General features: G+C 41.1%; 1 protein-coding gene across 2 annotated transcripts; it reads left to right on the top strand.

Annotated features, from left to right (window-relative positions):
• The first annotated feature begins 827 nt into the window (after positions 1–827).
• On the top strand, positions 828–15,385 carry tasorb (transcription activation suppressor b). 2 transcript variants are annotated; one of them, XM_087781379.1, is made up of 23 exons: positions 828–1,279; positions 1,903–2,048; positions 2,112–2,204; positions 2,304–2,376; positions 3,478–3,569; positions 3,643–3,777; positions 3,856–3,980; positions 4,065–4,096; positions 4,199–4,301; positions 5,229–5,332; positions 5,407–5,516; positions 6,424–6,496; positions 6,568–6,642; positions 7,152–8,060; positions 8,708–9,009; positions 9,085–9,169; positions 9,235–10,034; positions 10,300–10,422; positions 10,612–10,771; positions 12,157–12,265; positions 13,480–13,658; positions 13,733–13,867; positions 13,949–15,385. In XM_087781379.1, the coding sequence occupies exons 1-23, from the start codon at positions 988–990 to the stop codon at positions 14,965–14,967; spliced, it is 5,274 nt and encodes a 1,757-aa protein (XP_087637505.1). In that variant the 5' UTR covers positions 828–987; the 3' UTR covers positions 14,968–15,385. The 2 variants fall into 2 exon arrangements, with proteins under 2 accessions (XP_087637505.1, XP_087637504.1); XM_087781378.1 differs by having other exon boundaries at positions 13,946–15,384.
• Positions 15,386–21,590: the final 6,205 nt, after the last annotated feature.

The raw sequence follows: 21,590 nt of genomic DNA, 5'->3' as shown, positions 1-21,590 counted from the left end.
TAATTATAACTAACTCTATAAATACATAATTATTGTTGCGTTTTATTGGACACGTGTACTAGTTTTTGGCACCATCTAGTGGCGATTTTGTTGACGGATAATTTAAAAATATATATATATAAAAAAAGTACTACTACTAAACTATTGACTTCTTCTAGTGTTTCCAGAGTTCTTTCCGGTGAACTTGAGGCAAAAATCCGAATATCTTAGCTTCTGAACTTGAAAATGATAGTTAAATACTACTTTTATTTTTATGAGATTATTGTACATTAAAACACAGATTCTTTTTAAAAATGTTTTCATTCAGGAACGCCCCTTGGTGGAGCCGCCTCTTTTCTTAGTAAAATTGAAAAAAACATATGTAACCTGTTTTATCTAATGATATTTACATTTTTGTTTTATCATATCTAATATCATCATCATCAAAATATTACTGTTATTAAAATAAATGCATTATTAGAGTATTTATTGCGTCTAGAAGTTTTTGGCACCATCTAGTGGGGATTCTTTTGCAGGACCATCTGCGTGTGCAACAAAAATGTTTAAATAGAATCATATGTTTTAGGGGTTCTTGGGTTTTCCCCGGCGAATGTGAAGGGTTAAAAATATCGTATTTCTTGAACTTGTGAACTTTGTATATATAATGATTTTTACAAGTTTTAATTCAATAAAAAAATGTTCAGAGTCGGGGTTGTATGGAATTATTTAAAAAAAAGCTTGAACAAATCATTCAAATATTATTATTAAGTTTTATATATATTTTATAAACTGTTGATAACATGCCGTTGTAGTGCGCCAGTCTGCCGCTAGGGGTCGTTGATGTGTGTAAACACGGTGACGACTGCGTCTGCACTGGGAAGAACATGTACGTCATTTTCACAATGGCGGAGGCTGGCTGAGGAGCAGACTGTATGTCCATATGATAGTCAAGTAGCGCCGCAATCGTCGCACCGTTACCGCCCGTATCACGTGCACGGTGTCCCCACCATGGCCCTGAACCCCAGCGTGGCGGGGAAGAGGGACCCGGAAGGCATCGGGACAGGCGAAACCCACCGGGAGGCTGTTGAATCGCACAAGAGTTCCACCGCCGCCTCGTCCACGGCCAACCAAAATGGCGGTCAGCCTGGATGTGGGGACGGGGTAATGCCCGAGACGGAGGCTTCCGACCGGCGCAGGAGCGTCCAGGCGGACGCCCGGAGCTTCGCCGGCTCCCCGCTACCGAACCCGCGGCGAAGCGAGGAGCTGCCGCGGATCCCGAGGAAGATACGAGAACGGAAAGGTGGTGCCATGTCGCTGCTATCTCTCCCTTGGCTTTTGCCATTTTTAGGTGTTGCTATTCTGCGAGCACTTTTTTTTCAACCCCTCTGCTAGCTTGACAGTTACGGGTGTGTTTATTGTGACAGATGGGGTGAGACACCCGGGGTTAGCATTAGCTGCTTTTGCCAGTGACCCAAGTTGCCCCCCTGGTCGTCTGGAAGTGAAAGAAAAGTCAACACTGGCAACTTTTCTCACGTGTATAGAATACTTATATAACCGTTTTTTCTGCGTCAAAACGCATCTTTTTCTGATGGTCACCGACCTAGATCGACGCATCTCCAGTTAAACAACTGACCTCAGTGAAGGACACAAAAATAATAAACCCAAGAGTGAGTCTTGACATCCATTAACCTTCCCCTTTCATCCAGCTGCCATCACTTTCTGTTCTCCCAACATTATTCCACTCATCTTTAAAACCTGTTCCTCTTGAATCAAGTGTATCAATGAACTAGTCAAACAAAAGGTTGCACTTAATAACTTGCGTGTTCAGTTATTAACTAGTTTGAATCACGCCTTAACATCTTCTTTAATGTTGTTACTCTGACATAATTGAGGTTATTTACGATATCTTTCTTCCGTTCGCAGGCCTGTACCAGTTCCTGCCTCCCGACAGTCGGGAGTTTGACGACCTGGTGAAGATCGTTTCCTCCTTCTACCTGGACCCGTCGTCCCGGGGAACTTTTTCTTATTCCAAAGCCAGACTCATTTACAACGAGCTGCTCGAGAAGGAGGTAAAGTATCCGGCGGTTACGTCTCTCGGCATTTTTTTTTAACACTTCTCTGTCCTGTTCCAGTTCATCGAGAAGCGGCGGGAGATGAAGCAGGATGGACGGACCGATCAAGAGCTGACCGAGTCGTACTGCTTCCTCTATCCAGACAAATCTAAAGTTCGTGCTGCAAAACTTTCCTTTAAGACAAAATCATTAGTTGGGGGGGAAAATTCCCTTCGGTGCTATTTCTAACTGTTTTCGATCTTCTGTGTTTAGCTTCAGTGGATCTGTGAGAAGGGTTTGTCGGTCGGCCACTCCAAGATAATGACAATGGGGAACCCATCAACGGGTAAGCAGTGGCGAAGATGTTCCTTTTTACCTTTTTAGGAATTTGTTCGTCTTTATTTTCGAACCTGTGTAAAACATACGGCAGCACATGTAACCGAATAAAAGTATTTTTAGCAGCATGTCTGTTTAATATACGACTAAATATAGCGTCTGTCTTCGCCGTTGTAACAGTGCAGCACTAGTATAAGAAAAGCACCTTCTGAGTTAGCTGTTGAAAATCTGTCTCGGCAAATTGTTAACATTTGTTTTAACATTTTTTACACTCAAACCAGTACAGTTTGTGTTAAAGAGGATCTTTTAAATATTGTTATGGCCCTTTTGACAGTTTCTTTTCTCACAACTATCAAGTTTTTTTCATTCAAATTAATTGAAGTATGTGATGATATATTTAACCTTGTTTGTCATTTTGATACAAACAGATAGCTACTATTGTTTTATCCTTTAGACTTTTGTTACAGTTTATTTTCGTGTCTAAACAAGGAGCTGTCTCGCCTGTAGTTAATACAAAACTCTGCAGCGAGAATTCTGACCTGCTCTAGTAGAAGAACTCGCATTTCCCTGATCCTTAAAACTCTTCACTGGCTGCCAGTTTCTTTAAGGATCCTTTTCAAAATTCTGGTTCTTACTTTCAGATCTATTCATGGTCAGACCTTACATCAGTGATCTGATCCAGCCTTACACCCCAGCTCGGGCCCTTTAGGTCTGTGGATCAGAATCTACTGATGGTTCATGAACACGGTTTAGGACCAGAGGAGAGAAATCCTTCCAGGCTGTTGCTCCTAAGCTTTGGAACGATCTTCCTCTCCCTCTGTGTTTGATGATCTACTGACTCCTTTAAGAAACATCTTAAGACATTTTTATTTGTGCAGGTTTTTCCCTGATTTTCTGGGACTCCTGTGTTTGTCTTATGTGTCTTGAACTTTTATAGCTTACTTAAATATTGAAGAATGGAAAGCAGGAAACTACCCGGTTCAGATATCTCTTCACATTAAAAAATTATGGTTGAAGTCAATTTAAAACATGACGTAAAGTTGTCTGACAAGATCAACTTTTTTTTTATTTCTGTAAAAATTTTTTTACACTGCTGTTCTCTTCATTCTAGGTGTCTATCTTTCAAAGTTTTCTGATTTATTGCAAATCAATCCTTTCGAAGCGGGATCGTCCGGAGATATGATTGTTTTTAAAGTGATGCGGGTAAGACCTATTTCAAAATAAATAAATGTTCAGCGTAACAATTCATGCAACTGTTGTTTTCTTATTCTCTCAGGGGAAAATAAAGCACATCCATGAGAACATGCCTAAAAACGCAAAGGAACCAACACCCAAATTTGACTGTCATATCTCCAAAAATGCCAACAGGGTCACGTCCCTGCTGTCTTATCGGGCTTTTGAGCTCACCCAGGTAATTCATTTTTTTCCACTTTCAATGTGCGAGTGCTTGTCGCTCATGACTTTATCACGGCTTGTGTTTTTATTCCAGCAATATTTCTTTGAGTTTGCCTTCGATGAGATCAAGGCAAGGCCGCGGCACCTTTGTCCCTACGCTGTGCTTTCCTTTCATTACAAGGGCAAGGACACAGCGACGTCATCAATGGCCTCTTACAGGTGATTATTCACGATTCACGATCTACCCGCTCCTGATGCTGCCAAAACTTTTCCTGAAACCACTTTTCTCTCTTTCCTTGGCAGGTTCAACACAGTTTCTCCCACAGGAGGAAAAGGTAAACTTTCCTAGCTTGACCAACATTTTTGAATCCGTTCACATTTGTTGGGTCTCCTTTGTCATTTTCACATAAATGCTTACGTTTTTTGTATCGTTGCAGCCAAGAGTTACAACTTGTGGAGAGGTTCACTTGTCAACAAAGGCCAGGACTTGTTTCCCATCTCTTTACGATCCTCCTCAAGGCCTTACCTCCCCTTCAAGTTGTAAGTAGGACTTTGGCACCTTAGGCGCCACAAACTAGAAGTGTTACAGTTGTTTTCTTCTGTCTTTTGGGCACACAAGTCCCTTGAAATCAAGTCACAAAATGGTTCATCCCATGCAAGGATGAAAACTGGAAAGAAAATTTGATTTAATTGAAACATTCTGGTAGATTATATACTACCAATGAACTGAAACCAACCCCTAAAAACCAAACCTTTTGGTCATTAGAATGAAGTAAGTAAAAGGAAAAAAGATTGGGTTTAGGTAAAAACAATCTCAGCAAGATGAAAATCAGCGTGGTAGTCATACACTAATATATAAAGTATATTCCAGGTGTAATCTACTTTAAATAATATATACTAAGAACTATACATTTGCATTATAGTTATTTTAAATTTTATTGTCAAATATTCTACACATGACAAATTTTGGGAACGTTTTGATGTTGATTTTTCAAAAATAATGTGCCGTTAAAATAAAAACTGTTCCAAGATAGTTCAAGGATGTTTATTAGTCATAACCAAGGCTAAAGCATGTCGACAAATTATTTTCTGTCACAAATGTTTTTTTTATTAACTACAGTGAAATACTTAAAAAACAAACCTTTTCTTTATTTAGCCTTGTGGGTTCTGTTGAGATTGACATCTCTTTTATAAAGTAGTTGGCCAAGAAGGCAAATAACCTCATCCAACATCAACATAATAGACAAAGAGTTGAATAGATCAACTTTATTGAACCCTTTAATTATAAATATATCCCTTAAGTCATTAAAATACAGAACAAACTGTACGATCTCAAGATTGTGTTTTAATTGCGATTAAGCTAAGAGAAGGATAAATCGCTCAGCACTCGTGCACACAGTTGCTTTAGTCACCCTGTGTAGCCATCTTTGTTTTAAAAAGCCTTCAATGATGTTCATCCTCAAACAGGCCTGATAAGCTGGAGTTTGACCAAGGTATGCAGCTGGAGCAGGTGAAGAGGAAGCTCCCTCCACACCTCTTCTCTTTAACCACCTACATGCCCTCCAGAGAAGGTCAGCCACGTGTCCTGTGATATTTTTGTGTATGTTTAAAAAGTTCTCTAACCGACGTTTCTCTTTGCAAGCAGTGATGAAGTATGGAATGTCCTGCAGCCTTTTCGATCTAGTTGAGGGGAAAGGCAAACCAACCAACGGCACAATGGCAGCACTCATTAACAAGTTGGAGCGGGACAAAATGGTCAGTCGCACACTTACCTGCCCTTTCCTATAGTTCTGCAACGATGTAAAATTTTCCTTATGCCTTTTTAAATTTAGTTTTCCCAGGTATAAAATAGTGTTATGGAATAAGGTAGTTTAAACAGTTATAACACTGCATCAGTGACACAACACTTTATTAGATAAAGATTATATTGAGAAATAAGGGTTACCAGCCAGTGTTCCGCCTTAATAAAGTGGTATTGTGAGTTGTGGCGTTGACGGGGCGTGTGCGCATATGTTTTATATATGTTTTGTTATTGTGAAGAGGCGATCGAAGCAGCAGCATGTGTTCGTGGGTTTGAGAAGTCCGGTGGTCCTGCTTCCTAAATAAACCAGTCAAGCCAAAAGGAAGGACTTGTTGTTAATCCTAAAACTCCTGTGACGAGTTTTATAGATGGATAGATAAAACTCTATTGATCCCTCTGGAAGTCTCCTTCGGGAAATTGTTTTTCCAGCACACGGCAACAAAGACGATAGATTGATAAAAAACAAGAACAAAGTTTCTATAAAAAAAGTGCAAGATGACGCAATTTAAGTCGAAAGATAAAGAACATGGATCAAAGAAAAGATAACAAAGACTAAGGATACAAAGATTAACATGGAATATCATCATCTTTTCGCTCCGCTCCTGCCCCCAAACTCAGAATTATAAAAAGTATATGTATATCGTGTGCCCTCTATAGAAAGAGAAAAGTGTATAAAAGTGGTTTCCGGCCTTAAAACATCAGTATAATAATTGTAAAAAATAAAGCCAATTACTTTGCGGATTTCGTCTATTGCGTGACCACTGTAATTTAGTTTGAGCAACTAACCTTGCACCATGTTTCCCTCACTGCAAAATAAATAGAAATGTTTCTAATGTCTGCATTGTCTCCTTGTTTATCTAGGTGCTGGTGAAGACGTTATTCGATCGCGGCTTCCTCTTCATACTTTCCTCAACTCAGATGTCCGAATCCAAAGGTACCAGGAATGACCTCTTTTGTTTCCCCATTGCTTTCAGGGAACCATCATACTTATTTGCTTATTTGCAGAGTGGAAGGGACGGCCTGAGAAGCACCTTCAAGCACTCTTCATTTTTCAGGAGTCAAGGGTGGTTATCAGCCACGGTAAGTTTTTTTTAATTTCAGCCCAATCGAGGACTTCCTTTCTCTTTCTTAAATGTTGATTTTTGAGGCGCCAACTACAGCTAAATACATTTTAATATTGCATGAGTCAGGTAGTATCGAGTTCAGATTATCCTACTTAGACTTTCCCCAAGTATTTTAGATACTTTTATATGTCCCTCTTACACCCGACACATTTTTAAAGGAGTTGTCGACACGTTTGGTCAAATAAAACTTCATAAAATATATATTTTTAATATTATCAACAGTATTACTCAATGAAATAAACATAGTAGAAGAGGGTCGTCATGTCTGCCTCTATTTTCTTTCATCAGTCATGTTGCTTTTGTTGTTAATATTTTCTATGACAACAGTTGGCCAGTGGGTGGCAGTGTGCTGCATGACATTTTAGTTGACAGCACATGAAGGGTTTTATTTTGCTGCAGAATATACATTTAAACTCGTTCTTGATGTTTTAAATTTTGTTATTTTTCTGTCTGCTGTTCTCTTAGCATCCAGACGTCTGGAACAAGGTGAACGAAAAGCCGAGCAGCAGCACGAGAACTTTTCCGCCGTGCAACCCTTCCTCCCTGCACTGCACTATGCCTTTTTCAAGTTGAGATCCAATCCATGCAAGGAAATCAGCACCGGGGTCGAGCGCCAGGCTACGGACTATTTGACCCGAATTGACTCAGGAACATTAAGACCTTTCATTTTGCCCCATTACAAACACAACACGGACGAACGAGCCAACCTGAACCTTGGACCCAAACCCAAATTTAACATGGAGTCCATTCTGCGATCTTATACGCACAATCCTGCCAACTACACTTTACAGCTTAACGTTATGAAGGACATTATTGAAAAGCTGAGGGCCCCTGTACCTGCTCCTGTACCAGCTCCTGTACCTGCTCCTGTGACAGCCCCTGTAACAGCCCCTGTTCCCACCCCGTCCCCAGGAACTACCCCAGCGCTGGTTCCACTTCTCCCTGGATCCCAAGCTCCGGTGGAATACAGTCCCGTTTCTGATTGGGGGGGCTCCGACAGAAGCTCTGATCGAGCGGAGAGAGTTCCAGAACGGTTACCTCAAGACAAGTCACAAGTGGAGAGCACCTCCCAAATGCAAAGTCTGACTCAGTCAAACGGAGGCCAACCTCAGCACAAGTCTCACATCGACTACCAGTCCCAGTCCCAGAAGTGTCTATTATCGCAGAACGAGTATGATAAAGACAAAATGAGCCAGTTACTGAAATTGATCCAGTCTCGTAAGAAAGCTCTGGTGAAGGAACCCGGCGGCGAGAGAGTTGAAGATGGAACCTGGGAGAGCAGCAGTTTGAAGAGGAAATTCGAGGAAAACGAAAGTGAAATTGTGAACAAACACCAACGCACTGAGCAGCAGAGAAACGGTGAATCCAGTCGAGGTGAGGAGGCGTGCATCCACTTGTCCTTTGGACTTCTAGTTTTGCATGTAAATGATTGAAACGAGTACATGATGCTGGTTTTCTGTTGTTCAATCAAACATCTTGATTGACTTATACTAATGGATTTTGTTTTGTGGGTTAATGTACTCCCTCGGCTGTGGTAGTCTTTTCTTCACGCTTTGACCTTAAATGTTTCCCCAACAGGCAGCAGATTTAGCATATGTTGCTGTGCATTATGAGTGAAATTTGTAGGTAATGTAAGTTACATTCTCTGTGTGTAATTTAGGAATCAGAGAAATATGCTTGCAATGGTGTCAAAAGGTTCAAACCAAAATCTTACCTTAGAGAGTGACACGGCATTTGAAAAAATGTTTTTCTGTCCTCACTAAATTGTGTTACATTTTCATTCAAGTCCTCTCCAGCGTTTAAATCTGAACATTTTTCATCTGCTGTTGAGGCTAAGAAAAGAGGTTAGCTGCCTGTGCAGACGCTGAATGTCACCCAGCGGGGCTGCTTGAAATCAAATGTTTGTGCGCATTATAAGTCAGAGTCCTGTAGTCTCCCTTTTGTAAATGTTGTTTTCATCCTTAACACGATTGACAAGTCCGCATTTGCTCACACATTGTTCCTGATTTTTCACCCAACAGATGCGCGGGACGGGATCCAGGAAGAAGGTGGGCAGAGCGACAATCTAACGGCAGTGATGGAAAGCATGGGCCTGTACGACACGGATTTAAGGAACTGTGGGAATAGCTCTTCCTCAACTGAAAATGACACGCAGCGCCTTTTGAACGTTTTAATATCCACCCTCACCAAAGCCATGAATCAGGGATCAGCTCCCGGTCAAATGAATGCGGGGGTGGCGTCTCAAGGAGGAGGACAGCCCAGCCTGTGTGATACTGATTGCAGGAAACAGAATGAGCCGCATTTGCAAACAAACTACGCACAGGTTTGATGATTCTTCTCGATGCTTTTATATGCTGCGGCTTTTTATGTGTGGTAAACACTATCCCTGTCATTGCAGGAGGACATGGACTGTAGCCCTGGAAGTCCGTTCACAGAAGACCTGCCTCCACAACCTGCAGACACAACCTGGGCAACATCAGAAGGTACATAAAAAAACCCACAAACACTTAAACACCCTTTAACTGGCTTTCTTCATTGTCTGTTTTAGAACACCAACAGCCTCTCGAGCAGAAGCCACAGCAGGTGTCAGACAGTGTGACAGTGGCTCAGTCCGCAAGTGTGTCAGAGCCAAAGAACCCTGGAGTCAGTGAAGAAAGAACTCCCGTTGCACAGGCAATTTTTCCACTCCTGGTGGAGTCTCCCTCCAGGCCAACGATCAGCTTGGACACAATAGTGATCCAGGAAATCCGCAGCATGACTTCAGATGTTAAGAAAATCATGCGCAGTCACCATATGCCCTACATTTCACAGCTACCTCCTCGGTTACCTGGACCCAAATCCTGGCTGCCTAACAGATGCTTCTCAAACTTTGTTGTCCCTTTTGTTACTCCAGCCCCTTTTCAGGGGCACGTCAGAGAACTATGTGACAAAATGGACAAGTTGATCCCAGTTTTTCCTACTTCTGAAGTCACCTCTGCAGCAACACCATCAGCATTAATCGCCGCGAAATCCCCCTCCTGTGGTCAGTTCGTCACGACTAGGGAAGAGCAACCGCTGACTAATACAACCAGCTGTCAACTAGGAGCCGTAAAAAGAACTTCTGAAGATGCGCCGTCGGAAGCGGGGAAATACTCGCCATCTTTCGCCACCCCGGGTTCCCCAGGGAACGTCTCTCAGAATCAGGATCCCAACGCCGGCCTTTTATCCAACAATCTCATTAGTCAGCTGAAGCCCGAAGTTTTCAGCAGTCTGGTGGAGATTTTCAAAGACGTCACCAAGAACACGGTCAAGTTCTTCATCTACTCTGCGGAGGAGGGAGATGAAAGAAGCATCTTCAAGGAGATAAAGGTATGACACGCACTGATGTCATGTTCATGCTATGAACATGATTGAATATAAATTCTAACACCCTGTGTTTAATTAATCATTAGTCCAGCTGGAAGTTACATTTTGCTAATCCCGAGATGCATTATACATTAGAATATATTTTTTTAATTACTAATAATGCTTTTGTTGAGGGACAATCTGTTTCTTCGCATGTATTCAATGTACCTGCGTGAGGAAAAAGACTTGAGTGTCTTTCATAATCTTCTCTTCTGTCTGTCAAAAACAGGAGTACTTGAAGAGTCTTGGCAACAGCGAGTGCAGCCCACAGACCTTTCTGGAAAACAGTAGCAGTTTAGATAAACTGCTTATCATCATCCAAAACGAGGACATTGCTGCACATGTGCACAAGGTGAGATTACTCTCTGTCAATCACCGCACTGCTCCCTTATCCATCCCTTCCTTTTTATCTTCCTCATTCTCCAATCCTCAGATCCGGCGACGTAATTATAAGTCGGCATTTGAATCATGGAGCTAATTGTGCTAATCTATATCTGCAGAACGACCACGTTAATTGAAATGATATCTACCTGTGTTTCAGATCCCAGCATTAGTGTCTTTGAAGAAGCTGCCCGCGGTCAGTTTCGCCGGCGTGGACTCGCTGGATGACGTGAAGAACCACACGTACAACGAGCTGTTTGTGAGCGGAGGCTTCATCGTGTCCGACGAGTTCCTGCTGAACCCTGACCTCCTCACACAAGGTGAGTCGTACATGAGGATTCGTTAGGAAAACAAATACTGCTCAAATCATACTTGGTTAGTTAATTAACAGTAATATGAATTTCTACTGTGTAATAACAGTTTAAATGTCAAGGAAGACTAAAACAAAATAAGATTTTTCATCTTTATAACCTCAAACTAAATATAAAAGTGATTTGAATTAGCAATACGTTTAATCGTTGACCAATTTGAAATAATTGCAAGACAATTTTTTACCTTCTGTTGTAGAGTTTACGATGGCACTTATCTTGAGTTGTTAACACTAATCTCACGATATGATTTATTCAGCTCACGATACGATTCCATATGTTATGATACACTTGCATACATTTCATAATGATTTAATGGGACACTATTTTAGAAACATCTTTTGGTTGAATTAATAAAGCCAAAATATGTCAAACATTCTCCTAAATGTTGCTGGAGTTGAAGGTATCCTCTCAGCATCCTCTGCAAGATTATATCATTCCTTTAGCTGAGGAGGACATATTGACTGCCATCTAGCGGCCGGGAGTTTAATTGCAAAGCCAAAATGCTGTGAATATTTTTTATAGATTGATAAAACTTTATTGATCCACACTTTATTGAGAATAAAATAAACCCAAAAATACCTACCATAAACATTTAATATGATTTCCAAGAGGGAAAAAACATAATGGATACAGTGTTGCTGAATATCGCTATAATATTGTGAAAATGTATATACAGACACATTTATAAACATGTATACAGTTGTTTTTATCTCACATCCCTACTTGCTATGCACTCGCCCATCTGTCGCAACAGTGTTGTCAAAAAGGGGCCAGTTAAGCTAACATTTCACTCGTAAAGATAAAGGCCTGTAAAGAACGTCTCAATCACTCCCAAGTCTCAGGCTGAACTCATTTACATCTGTTGTCATAAATGATTGATTCCTGCACCGGTGTCCAATCTGAATCCCCGACTCTTGCCGACCTCTCAACTCCATCAAACACTCCACCAGTGAAAGATTCTTGATCGCATCAAAAAAACAGTGTTAATGATGCCAATCCAGTCTCCATGACAGCTGTGATGAGGGGAACCCCGGGTGCCACTGATGTTCAGTTCAAAGCCCCAGCTTTCATTTTGACATCAATCGCTAGAACGGGACATATTAGGAAAAAAACTGAGGTGAATAAATTGATAAAGATGTGTTTGATATAAGATGGTTCTGTTTTTGTCCTTCACAAGTATAGAATCAATCACCTGGCTCGTCACATCCTCCTCCCTAGCCACTATTAAACTCCAAAATTCAAGAGTTGAAGTCGACTTATGATTCAAATTGCAACTGTTGAAAGTGTTGAATGACATATTGATGCAACAGGAATGACGAAAGCTTCTTCTTTAGAACACCTGCAATCTTTACTGAAGTTCCTGGAGGATCAGAGTACCCCCGAACACCCGTGGCAGTGGAAAGTACACTGTAAATCCCAGAAGAAACTCAAAGAGCTCGCAAGGTGAGAATGAACACGCATGACATGTGGTGAAAGTTCAATAAGCAGTTTGTAAATAACAATAATCACTGAAGGTCATTTATTATAAGTAAGTAAGTAATAGTTATTTGTAAAGTAGTTTCTAGACCAGGGTCACAAAGCACTTTAAACAATACACAGTTAAAATATATACTCAAAATATCAAGACACATAAGACTAGGAGAAAGTCCCAGAAAGTCATGGGAATGACTGATCAAATAAGAATGTCTTCAGATGTTCAAAGTTTGATGCATGAACCGTGTTCAGGAACCATCAGTAGATTCTGATCCACAGACCTCAGAGCCCGAGCTGGGGTGTAAGTCTGGATCAGATCACTGATGTAAGGAGGAGCCTGACCATGAATAGATCTGAAAGTAAGAACCAGTAAGAAAGAAACTGGCAGCCAATGAAGAGTTATAAGGATCGGGGAAATGTGAGTTCTTCTACTAGAGCGGCTCAGAGTTTTGTATTAGCTGCAGGTGAGACAACTCCTTGTTATTTGGATTCTGTTTAGCAAAAGGAGTACAAGACGAATTTATTCGCATAAACATTTGTGTTGGATGGATCCACTATCTTTTAAACCAAGAGTTGCCAAATACATTTTTCTAGGGTCATATATTGTTGTGGACAGGAAAGACCTATTAACCAATAAGTGAAAGGCTTTTTTCATTTTAATTTAGGATTATACAGTTGTCATAAAAGTTTATTTATTTCAAAAAATGCATAGATTTAATTTAATTGATGTAACTTAATTTATACATAATTAACATGAGTTAAAACAAAGGGAGAGGAGAAGGAAGTCCCATATAACCTTTTCAATTTATAGAATATTTAAGGAGAACTATCAGTTATTTCCAACTCTTTCTTTTGACTACAGAAGGGCCGAATAATTCCAAAGAAAACGGGTCATATGTGGTCCCCCGGGTCACACTTTACCCAGGTCTAATTAAGCTATAAAAAGATGTAAAAAAAATGTAGTTTGAAAGGCGTTATCTTTTTGAACTAGTTTTTAAATGAATGTCACAACTTTATTAACGCTTTATTGCTTTTGTTAAAAACAGAAAACCTGTTGCTGTTCCTGTTGCTTCTTATTATTTTCAAAATCTGTAGCTGGGAGCAAAGACTTTGGTCTTGTTTTAAAATAAACTTTTCAACTTTCTATATAGTTGTCAATGCTTATTAAACGCCGTCTCTCGCAGGCTGAACGGCAAAGCCATGGCTCTACTGAACCTCCTGACCAGCTATCAGAAGAAACACCTGGTCGAGTTCCTTCCCTATCACGAGTGCGACACGCCGTCCCGGCAGGCTCCAGATCTGGAGTGCCTGATCCGGCTCCAAGCACATCACACGCAGCAGCGCCACCTCATCTTCCTCACCGGTGAGTCCTGAAGCACACACTCGGCGTGTAAAAGCTGCTTTAAAAAAACAAATGCTCCCGTTGTCTTTTCGCAGAGAGACCGTTTGAGATGTTCCTTCAGTATTCGCGGAACGGAATAGTGATCGCGAGCATTGATGACATCCTGACGGGTTTCCACAGCCTGATTGGCTCCATCAGTCAAAGTGAGCTTCCAACGCCGCCCTCGACTGGTTCGTATCCTTTTTTCTTTTTTTTTTTGTTATTGGAATTCAAATACACATTTCTCACTTGTTTTCTTGCTCTACTAGTAGTGAACGATGAGTGTGTCGGGGAGGAGGACATGTCGTTAGACTCTGATGATGGCGAGCCGCCCACCGCATCGGACCAGGCGGGGCAGAGCGGCAGCGACGACGGGAAGGAAAAGTCATCTCAGCCGCCCCCTCACAATCCGGACGACTCCCGGCCCGCGCCCACGGAGCTGTCGAGCACACCCGACGCCGCCGCAGCATTAGTGGACTACGGCACGCTCAAGAGCGTCATCTCCAATTTCAAGGCGGCGGCGCAGATGGGCGGTGGCGGCGGCGCGTCGGACCTGGGCAGCATGTCCCCGGGGGGCTTCCACGTGAACCCGCACCAGAGCTTCCTGTGTCCGTCGGGAAGCTCGTGGATGAACTTCGCCGCCTCGTCCAGCTACCCCGCCTCGCCCTGCAGCAGCACCCAGGATCAAGAGAGCCGACCCTCCACCGCGCCGCCGACCCCGCCCGTCACCACCACCACCAAAGTCCTCCCCATCCCTTGCAATCTCCCGCTGGAGGTGAAGCCCCCGCCTCCGCCCCACCTCATGAACGAGCCCACGTATGGATCGGAACCCGCAGGTGCCGCTGGCACCGACCGGACAAACTGCTTGACCGGAAACAAACAACAAGAAGACTCGACGCCCGGCGGGACCCAGGACGGCGTTTGGGGGGCGACGGGGTCGTCGGCATCAAACACAGAGTCGGGTGGACTTCCGAGCGGCAGGACTCAGGGGAAAAGCCAGGATAGTTACCCTGCGAGAGGGGGCCACGGCAGATCGTTGTTACCTCCGCCCCCGCTAATGTGCATGCTGGGTTACGGACAAATGAATCACGGACCACAAGTGGCGCCCGGTTCTTTTAGGGGCTACCAACAGAGGGGGCCCACGCCTGCAAGACCTTGGCCGCGGCCGGGCCGCGGACATGACAGGATAGTCAGGACTGGAGGGCCCAACGCGTGGGGCTACCAAGGAGGACGCGGGGGGCAGGGCTATTATTCAGACTACAACTATTCTCACAATTATGCCCCAGATTAGACAATCGGGGACCATCAGAGCTGGTTGAATGTATATAAATATATATTTCCTTGTCATAAACTAAGTTGTAACTGAGGATCCAGTTGTTTTTTTTGTTTTTTTTTACATGAAATGAGCAGAGTGTCCTTAAGTGCACTCTCTCTCCCGCAAGACCCTGATCAAACCACTATATTTATATTTGCCCGCGCTATCGTCGACGGCCTTCCAGCCTTTCCAAAACAAATCACAATTTTTGTCCTGCATTCGAGACGGTCCGTGAACAAGGGGGGAGGAGGGTGGGGGATGATCTTTTTTTTTTTTAAGGATTAAAAAAAAAAAAATACAAGCGTGAATAAATATTCACTGTGGCTGTTTGTTTTTCTTATTTTATCATTTGCCCACATTTGGTTGTTTAAAAAAATAAAAAATAAAAAAAAAGAATCCATGAGATGAAACATTTCAAATATTGTTTGATGGAGGTGCTGACAAACATTAAAGATGTAATACACTTCTGACTACACTGTTGTTGTGTTGACACAATGTCACGAGACTCGACCATTGAATTTCAAATTAGTGGTTTTATTTTTTTGGACTTGTGTTCATAACAAGTGACGCACTTGTCTTTTTTTTAATGACGTTGCTTTTCCTGGCACGTTTGATGTCGTTGCAGAGGGAAGTCGTTGAGACACCAGGGGGCGCTGTTTTACTTCAATCTGAAAATAGGTTAGCGTCTAATCTCCAGAGCCCAACTCTTGCTTTTTACAGCAAGGAAATAAAGCATGAATGCAGTACAACGACACGTGTTGGAGGAGGGTTAGTAGTTTGAAAATGAATGGTTAGTATTTTACTCTGACACAGTTTCTAGTTAATGAGTTAATTTTCAGCTTGAAACAAAACAATTGAGTGACATGACAAATTAGAAAGAAAAAAAAAAACGTTATTTAGAAGCTATTACAATAATAATACACTGGGAAAATGAGTTATAATAAAATACTTGCTGAAGGAAACTCCAGACAAAAACAAGAAAATCGGTCAAATGGTAATGCAATAGAAACATTTGTTTTTAGGGCTAACACACGCATCAAGAAGAAATGTGGCACCAGAGACGCCTAAAATCAAATGAGAAAAAAGGAAGCAGATCTGAGCTGTAAATCGAACTTTTACGGTCCTCAAAGGCAGAGCAGTTGGTGTGTATCATCACTCATGTTCGAGTCAAAAGTGCTTCATAGAGGCAAAGAATTACACTTGAATAAGGGACTTCAAAGTATAAATCAAGGATAATAAATCATTACTGTGTTTTATTATTTGTAGGTATTTTTATTTGAAGACTAACAATAAAACTCACTTAAGATCTATGAACAAAATATGGTATACAATATATTAATTCAGACACAATTTACTTTTGTTTTATTGAAACACAAAAAAAAGAACAAAAAGAAAACAAACAGTTATTTCTTATAACACATTTGTACAAAATTAGTTTGATAGTATTAACCTGAATTCACAAGAATCCCAAAAGTGACCTCAGGCACAAACAACCGTCTACTTTTTCCCGCTTGTTGTTTCTCCCTTTCGCAAATTAACGGAACATCAAAAAAGTGTGTAAAGATTCACTATCTTTAGCTTCTAATTAATCACAGCCGAAATCACATGTTTTGTTCTTTTTCATCTGGTTTAAAAGCAAAGCATGAATAATTCATCCAGATTCATTTCGGGGAAACGCTGCTTTAAAAGAGTCCCAGCCTCCCAGGTGACTCCCTTACAAGCCTGTTAAGTGTTTGAGACCAGGAGCAAGCTTTACTATCGACTTCCCGTCTCTGTTTCAGTGACCTCGGGTTATCAGATGATACTGTGGCTTCATCCAGTGCGACGCCCTTCTTTGCTTTGCCTGCTGCCTCCGCAACCCTGACCTCAACGAAATGACTTGTTGTATCACATATTGTTTGTTTTTATTTTTTGCAACACATCCTGTTTTCCCCTCCTCTAATGTGTGACCCAGTTTTTAAACATTACTGCGTCTCCTCATATTTCAAAGTTTGGAGCCACCCCCCCTCCTACAAAGTGTATCCCTGACTCGCTCGGATCACAACCTCAGAAGATGTAGCTGTCATATATCTCCCCATTTTTCCTATTTCCCGGCTCATTAGTCATGTTCTGGCGGGACACATTTTTCACATGATTTGTGACATCAGTCCTAATTCGAAAGGCAGTTATGGGCTGATGTGCAATTTAAACAAGTGGGAGAGTTTCGAACATCCATTTAAAATGACCTTAAGTAAGATGTAGAGGACTTCTCACATCTGTCAGTTAGAACTCTGACATTTTTCTTTTGGACTGACAGGGAGAGCTGTAGAAAATAAAATGATGCCGCGGTGGTTTTTAATTGCAGAGCTGCAGAGTTTAAACAAAGGTGTATTATTTCACAAAGTTAATGATCAAAAAGTGGATAAAAGAGACTATTTTTAAAGGACTGTACATCATTAGAAAAAAAGGGAGGATGCTATCTCTAATGGCGTGTCCTTTCATTTTATTGTCAATAGGAGGCGCCAACGAGGTCACTTGAAAAATACCGAAAAATAAACTACTTCCCAAAAGGGATAAATTAAATTTAAAAAAAACAAGTACAAGTTTTTAATGTCTTTAAAATAATTTAGATGGCTGTATAAACCCATTTTGGTAGTCGATAGTTATATTTAAATGTTTTAAATTTAACGTGACGTCAGGTAATCGCACCTGTTTGCAATCACACCTGGATGTCATGTCATGTGACGGAAGTCGCCGTTCGGATGTTGACCGCCCAATATCGGAGTTTTATGACGGACAAAAGTACATATGTTCGTAAGTAAAGACTTCATCTTCAACTATTGAACGTATATTGTGTTTATTTAAATTTTAATATTATTGTTTGTCATTGATGAAACGTCCCGCTCACTGTTTCTGACAGCAAACGCTATGTGTGTAATATAGATATTAACTAATGTATATGAATGACAGGTCTTTCAAAGACGATTCCAGTGATTTAAGAATCATTATCCTGTTATAAATATATAAAAAAGTTATTATTAAAACAGGTGAAAATGCAGTAATTTCTGGCCAATCTACTTCAAACTAAGTCAACAGGGTTCAACATTTTCGGTTTGACCTTTGCTGTTAAAACCGACTTTCATAACATCATAACTTAATATTTACCCCCATTTTAAAAGGTTTTTATTGTTTGAAAGCTTGTTTCATTATTTTATAATTTTGAAAATGTGTCTCTCAAAATATACAAAGAAAAATACCCCAGATTGAACATACATGCCATATGTTCTTTAAACATACAGTAATGGAAATTATTATTATTATTATTGATTCAATTCATAAAGTTAACGTTGAAAATGACTGGTCGGACTTCACCGGGCAATTGGCGGGTTCAAAAAAATGACGAGAAAATAGATCTAATATTGACTCGGAGATGAATGTATAACATATTCGTATTATACGTAGATATTGTCGTGATTCCAATGAATATTTTACTTGCCCGAGATGTTTTGTCAGGGAGTTTTGCCAAGTGAAAACTTGGAAATCCAAAAGAATGGGATATTCTTGATTAAACTAAGACACTGTGTACTATGTCATCAGTATTTTTGTATGGTGATGGCGAAAACAAAGCAAACGCAGTGCGAGAGCAGAAGTGTGTGTATCTAAAAATAAATAAAATGACAAAGAATAGTAAGAAAAGGACAGGAGAGTTCCAACTACACATAACACAATGAGCAGTAGACGGTCGTCGTTAAGTACTTCCTGTTGTTTCCAAAATAAAAGCGTTGAATAGTTTACTTTTAATGCCCTTTATGCTTTTGCAAGAGAGTGTTTTTGACAACTCTACAGTCTCGTTGAGTGGGTAGACGTTGAGTGGTTGAAATTAGGAGAAAATACGAGAGTTTTAGAAGTGAAACATGTCTACACAGATTCCCCAGATTTTCATCTGGTCATTTTTTTGTTTCATCTTGGATGAAGGTGGTGAGGTAGAGCCAACACGCTGAGCCAAAAATATGCATCGTATTTGGTGAATCATTCTGGTGCAGCTTTTATTGAATAAAACGAAGAATATTCAGCAGGGTTTGCAGCAGATGTTCCGCAAAACAAAACCAATCCTCTGAAGAATCATGAAGTTAAGCCTGTTTTCAGTTGATTTACAAAATAAAGCCTTGTGTTCTGAACTTGTTTAAGCCGAAGCCCTTGAGTGCAAAAACAGCAGTGCACTTTTTTTATGAAATGAAAAAACAAACCACTAATCTTTTCTCAAACCATAACCAACCCTGTAGCTTTAAGAGTTGCATGGAACCATGTCGCTTTAGTACCATAATGGTGGACCATAATGTGCATTATTGAGTAGTGCAACCAGTGGAAAACAGACTTCTACAGAGGAGCTGTCTTTTTTTTAATAGAAGTAATAAATCTATATTTCATCACTGTTGTCCTTTTATTGGAGGCGATGAGCTCAGAGGAAGAATAAAAAATTGTCTGTGAAACGATATCAAACTGGGTCATTTCCTGTTGTTGTCCAATCTTGTAATTTTCATTAGAAATGTATTTCCTGATGTAATGCTCAGGTCCAGTGTCCTCTTTTAGAAAATGTGATCCATTGGTATAATTGAATAGGAATTTTTCCTCAATCCTTTAAAGCTGATACCGAAAGGGTTGGAACATGGCCCGTGTTCATATTTGCTGCGGTGCGGTGATAAACAGGCTGTTGTCGAGCGTGAGCGCGATGATGCATTTGTTCTCTGCTCTCCCCAGAAAGAGCCAGCCAACCAGAGAGGACGGCATATATCCAGGTGCCGCGCCGAGAGGAAGTCTCAACCTCTCAGGTGTCCAATTAGAATGAAATAAGAGTTTTTTTTGGTCTTGAAGATGGCTGGTATGTGGGAGTCACAGCGAGGGATGCGCGTGTATCTGTCACAGCTGGATGCCTCCACTCCCGCCTGATGACTGTTTTGACAGCTTCAGTAATAACCCCGGCGGTTGACAGTCGAGTCAGCCCTCCGCCTCGCAATTGAACTATTCAGAGTGAAACTCCCCTTTCACAGTAATTAGATTCTTGAATAAGATGATCTCAAATCCCTCCGAGGGCAAGCAAACGAGGGGAAAACAATTAATCGGGAACTGGAAGTACACGCATTAATTGAGGCCTAACGCAGTGTTTCGGAGGAGGGGATCTTTTTAACACATCGCGGCGACTCGCACCTTTTGTGTGTTTTGTGGATTAAAAATCGGTGATATTAACTTCAGGCTTGATTTAGGAGCTGCTAAAAACATCCCCTTGTACTATTTATTCAGCGGTTGTCATGCAAATGGTTTCGTCTGGATTGTGCCGGCGCCGCCTGATTAAAGCTCCCACGTTGTTGTGGGACCTGAAGTGGGTTTTACACTAATCAACTGACAGTCGACCAGAATCTCAGTGAGATATTAATCATCTGGCTTCTTAAGTTAGTCAAAAAGGAAAGGTTTTTGTCTGCGGCGGGGCTGAAAACATTTGGAGAGCTTGACGGTTGGTTCTGGCAGGGTCCAGGTACCAGCTTGGCTCACTTGAGGCCCCGTCGGTGATAAGCCACCTAATCAGTGGCTCATTCATGCGATTCCCCCACTGTGATCAGGTTGATACTGATCGCACACATTTGTCAGTGTTTCATCCACACAACCCCCTTACACCAGTTCCTTGTGTGTGTGATATGCACCTCTTTACCACTCAATTACACTGGTGGCCTTTTCACCAGATTGTATCTAATTCAAATATTAAAATCAATGGCTCCATTCATGAAACGTGAGTAAATCCAAGTGCAGATTTGAACATGAAAGTCTATGCTGGTCGTAAAAACACACGTACGATAATGATCATAATCACTATAAAAGTGAGGGCACATGATGGTAATGATAAATAGACAAAGATCAACATATACAGAGGTGAAGATGATCCTGAGAGAGAGAAAAATGACATTTTTCTGAAGGAAAGATTGAAATAACTGAAGTATAGGTCAAGTTTTCTCCTGTTATAAAGACATTCTGTAAAGTTCTGACGGGTGACAGAGGCCGTTAAACATTCCTTTCCCATAAGTATCAAGGATCTGTTCGAAAACGTATATCGTCTAACACTCGAACTGCTGTAGCTAAAGAGGCTCTTGCAAGTTCAAACGGACGTGATCAGTGACTTAACTTCGAGGTGTAGAGAGAGCCAATACCTGGCAGGACGTAGACCTAACGAATACAAGGCTGCGTCCCAGTGTGTTGTTTTTATTGACATGTGTTTTCAAGTTAGTGTTTCTTAGGTTAGTCCAAATAACATGTTTTCAAATTGTCACATGGCTGCAAGCAAACCTTGGAGAACCCTTAATATTCGGTGATGTCAATCATAGGTTTTGGTCGTTGTATTTAATTCAATTCAATTCAATTTTATTTAAAGTGTCTTATCATAACAAAGTTATCTCAAGACACTATACAGTTGAAATAAGACTATAGTTGATTAAGGAAAAATAGATCCCAGCAATTCAACAAAGAGCAAGAAGCGAAACACTGTACAGTGAGCTATCGCGAGGAAAAACTTCCTTTTAGAAGGCAGAAACCTCGAGCGTAACCTGACTCATTGTTGACGGCCTCCTGCTTTG

Source organism: Callionymus lyra, chromosome 19 (genome assembly GCF_982586985.1).
Source record: "Callionymus lyra chromosome 19, fCalLyr1.hap1.1, whole genome shotgun sequence".
NCBI lineage: Eukaryota > Metazoa > Chordata > Actinopteri > Syngnathiformes > Callionymidae > Callionymus > Callionymus lyra.
This window is presented reverse-complemented; position numbering and strand designations above follow the sequence as displayed.

What these genes read in the sequence shown, in the direction of transcription:
- tasorb (XM_087781378.1), top strand. Translation starts at nt 988, where the DNA reads ATGGCCCTGAACCCCAGCGTGGCGGGGAAGAGGGACCCGGAAGGCATC. An exon ending in AGTTGGAGCGGGACAAAATG is followed by an intron (nt 5,517 to 6,423) that starts GTCAGTCGCACA and finishes TTGTTTATCTAG; the next exon opens with GTGCTGGTGAAGACGTTATT. An exon ending in TTGCTGCACATGTGCACAAG is followed by an intron (nt 10,423 to 10,611) that starts GTGAGATTACTC and finishes CCTGTGTTTCAG; the next exon opens with ATCCCAGCATTAGTGTCTTT.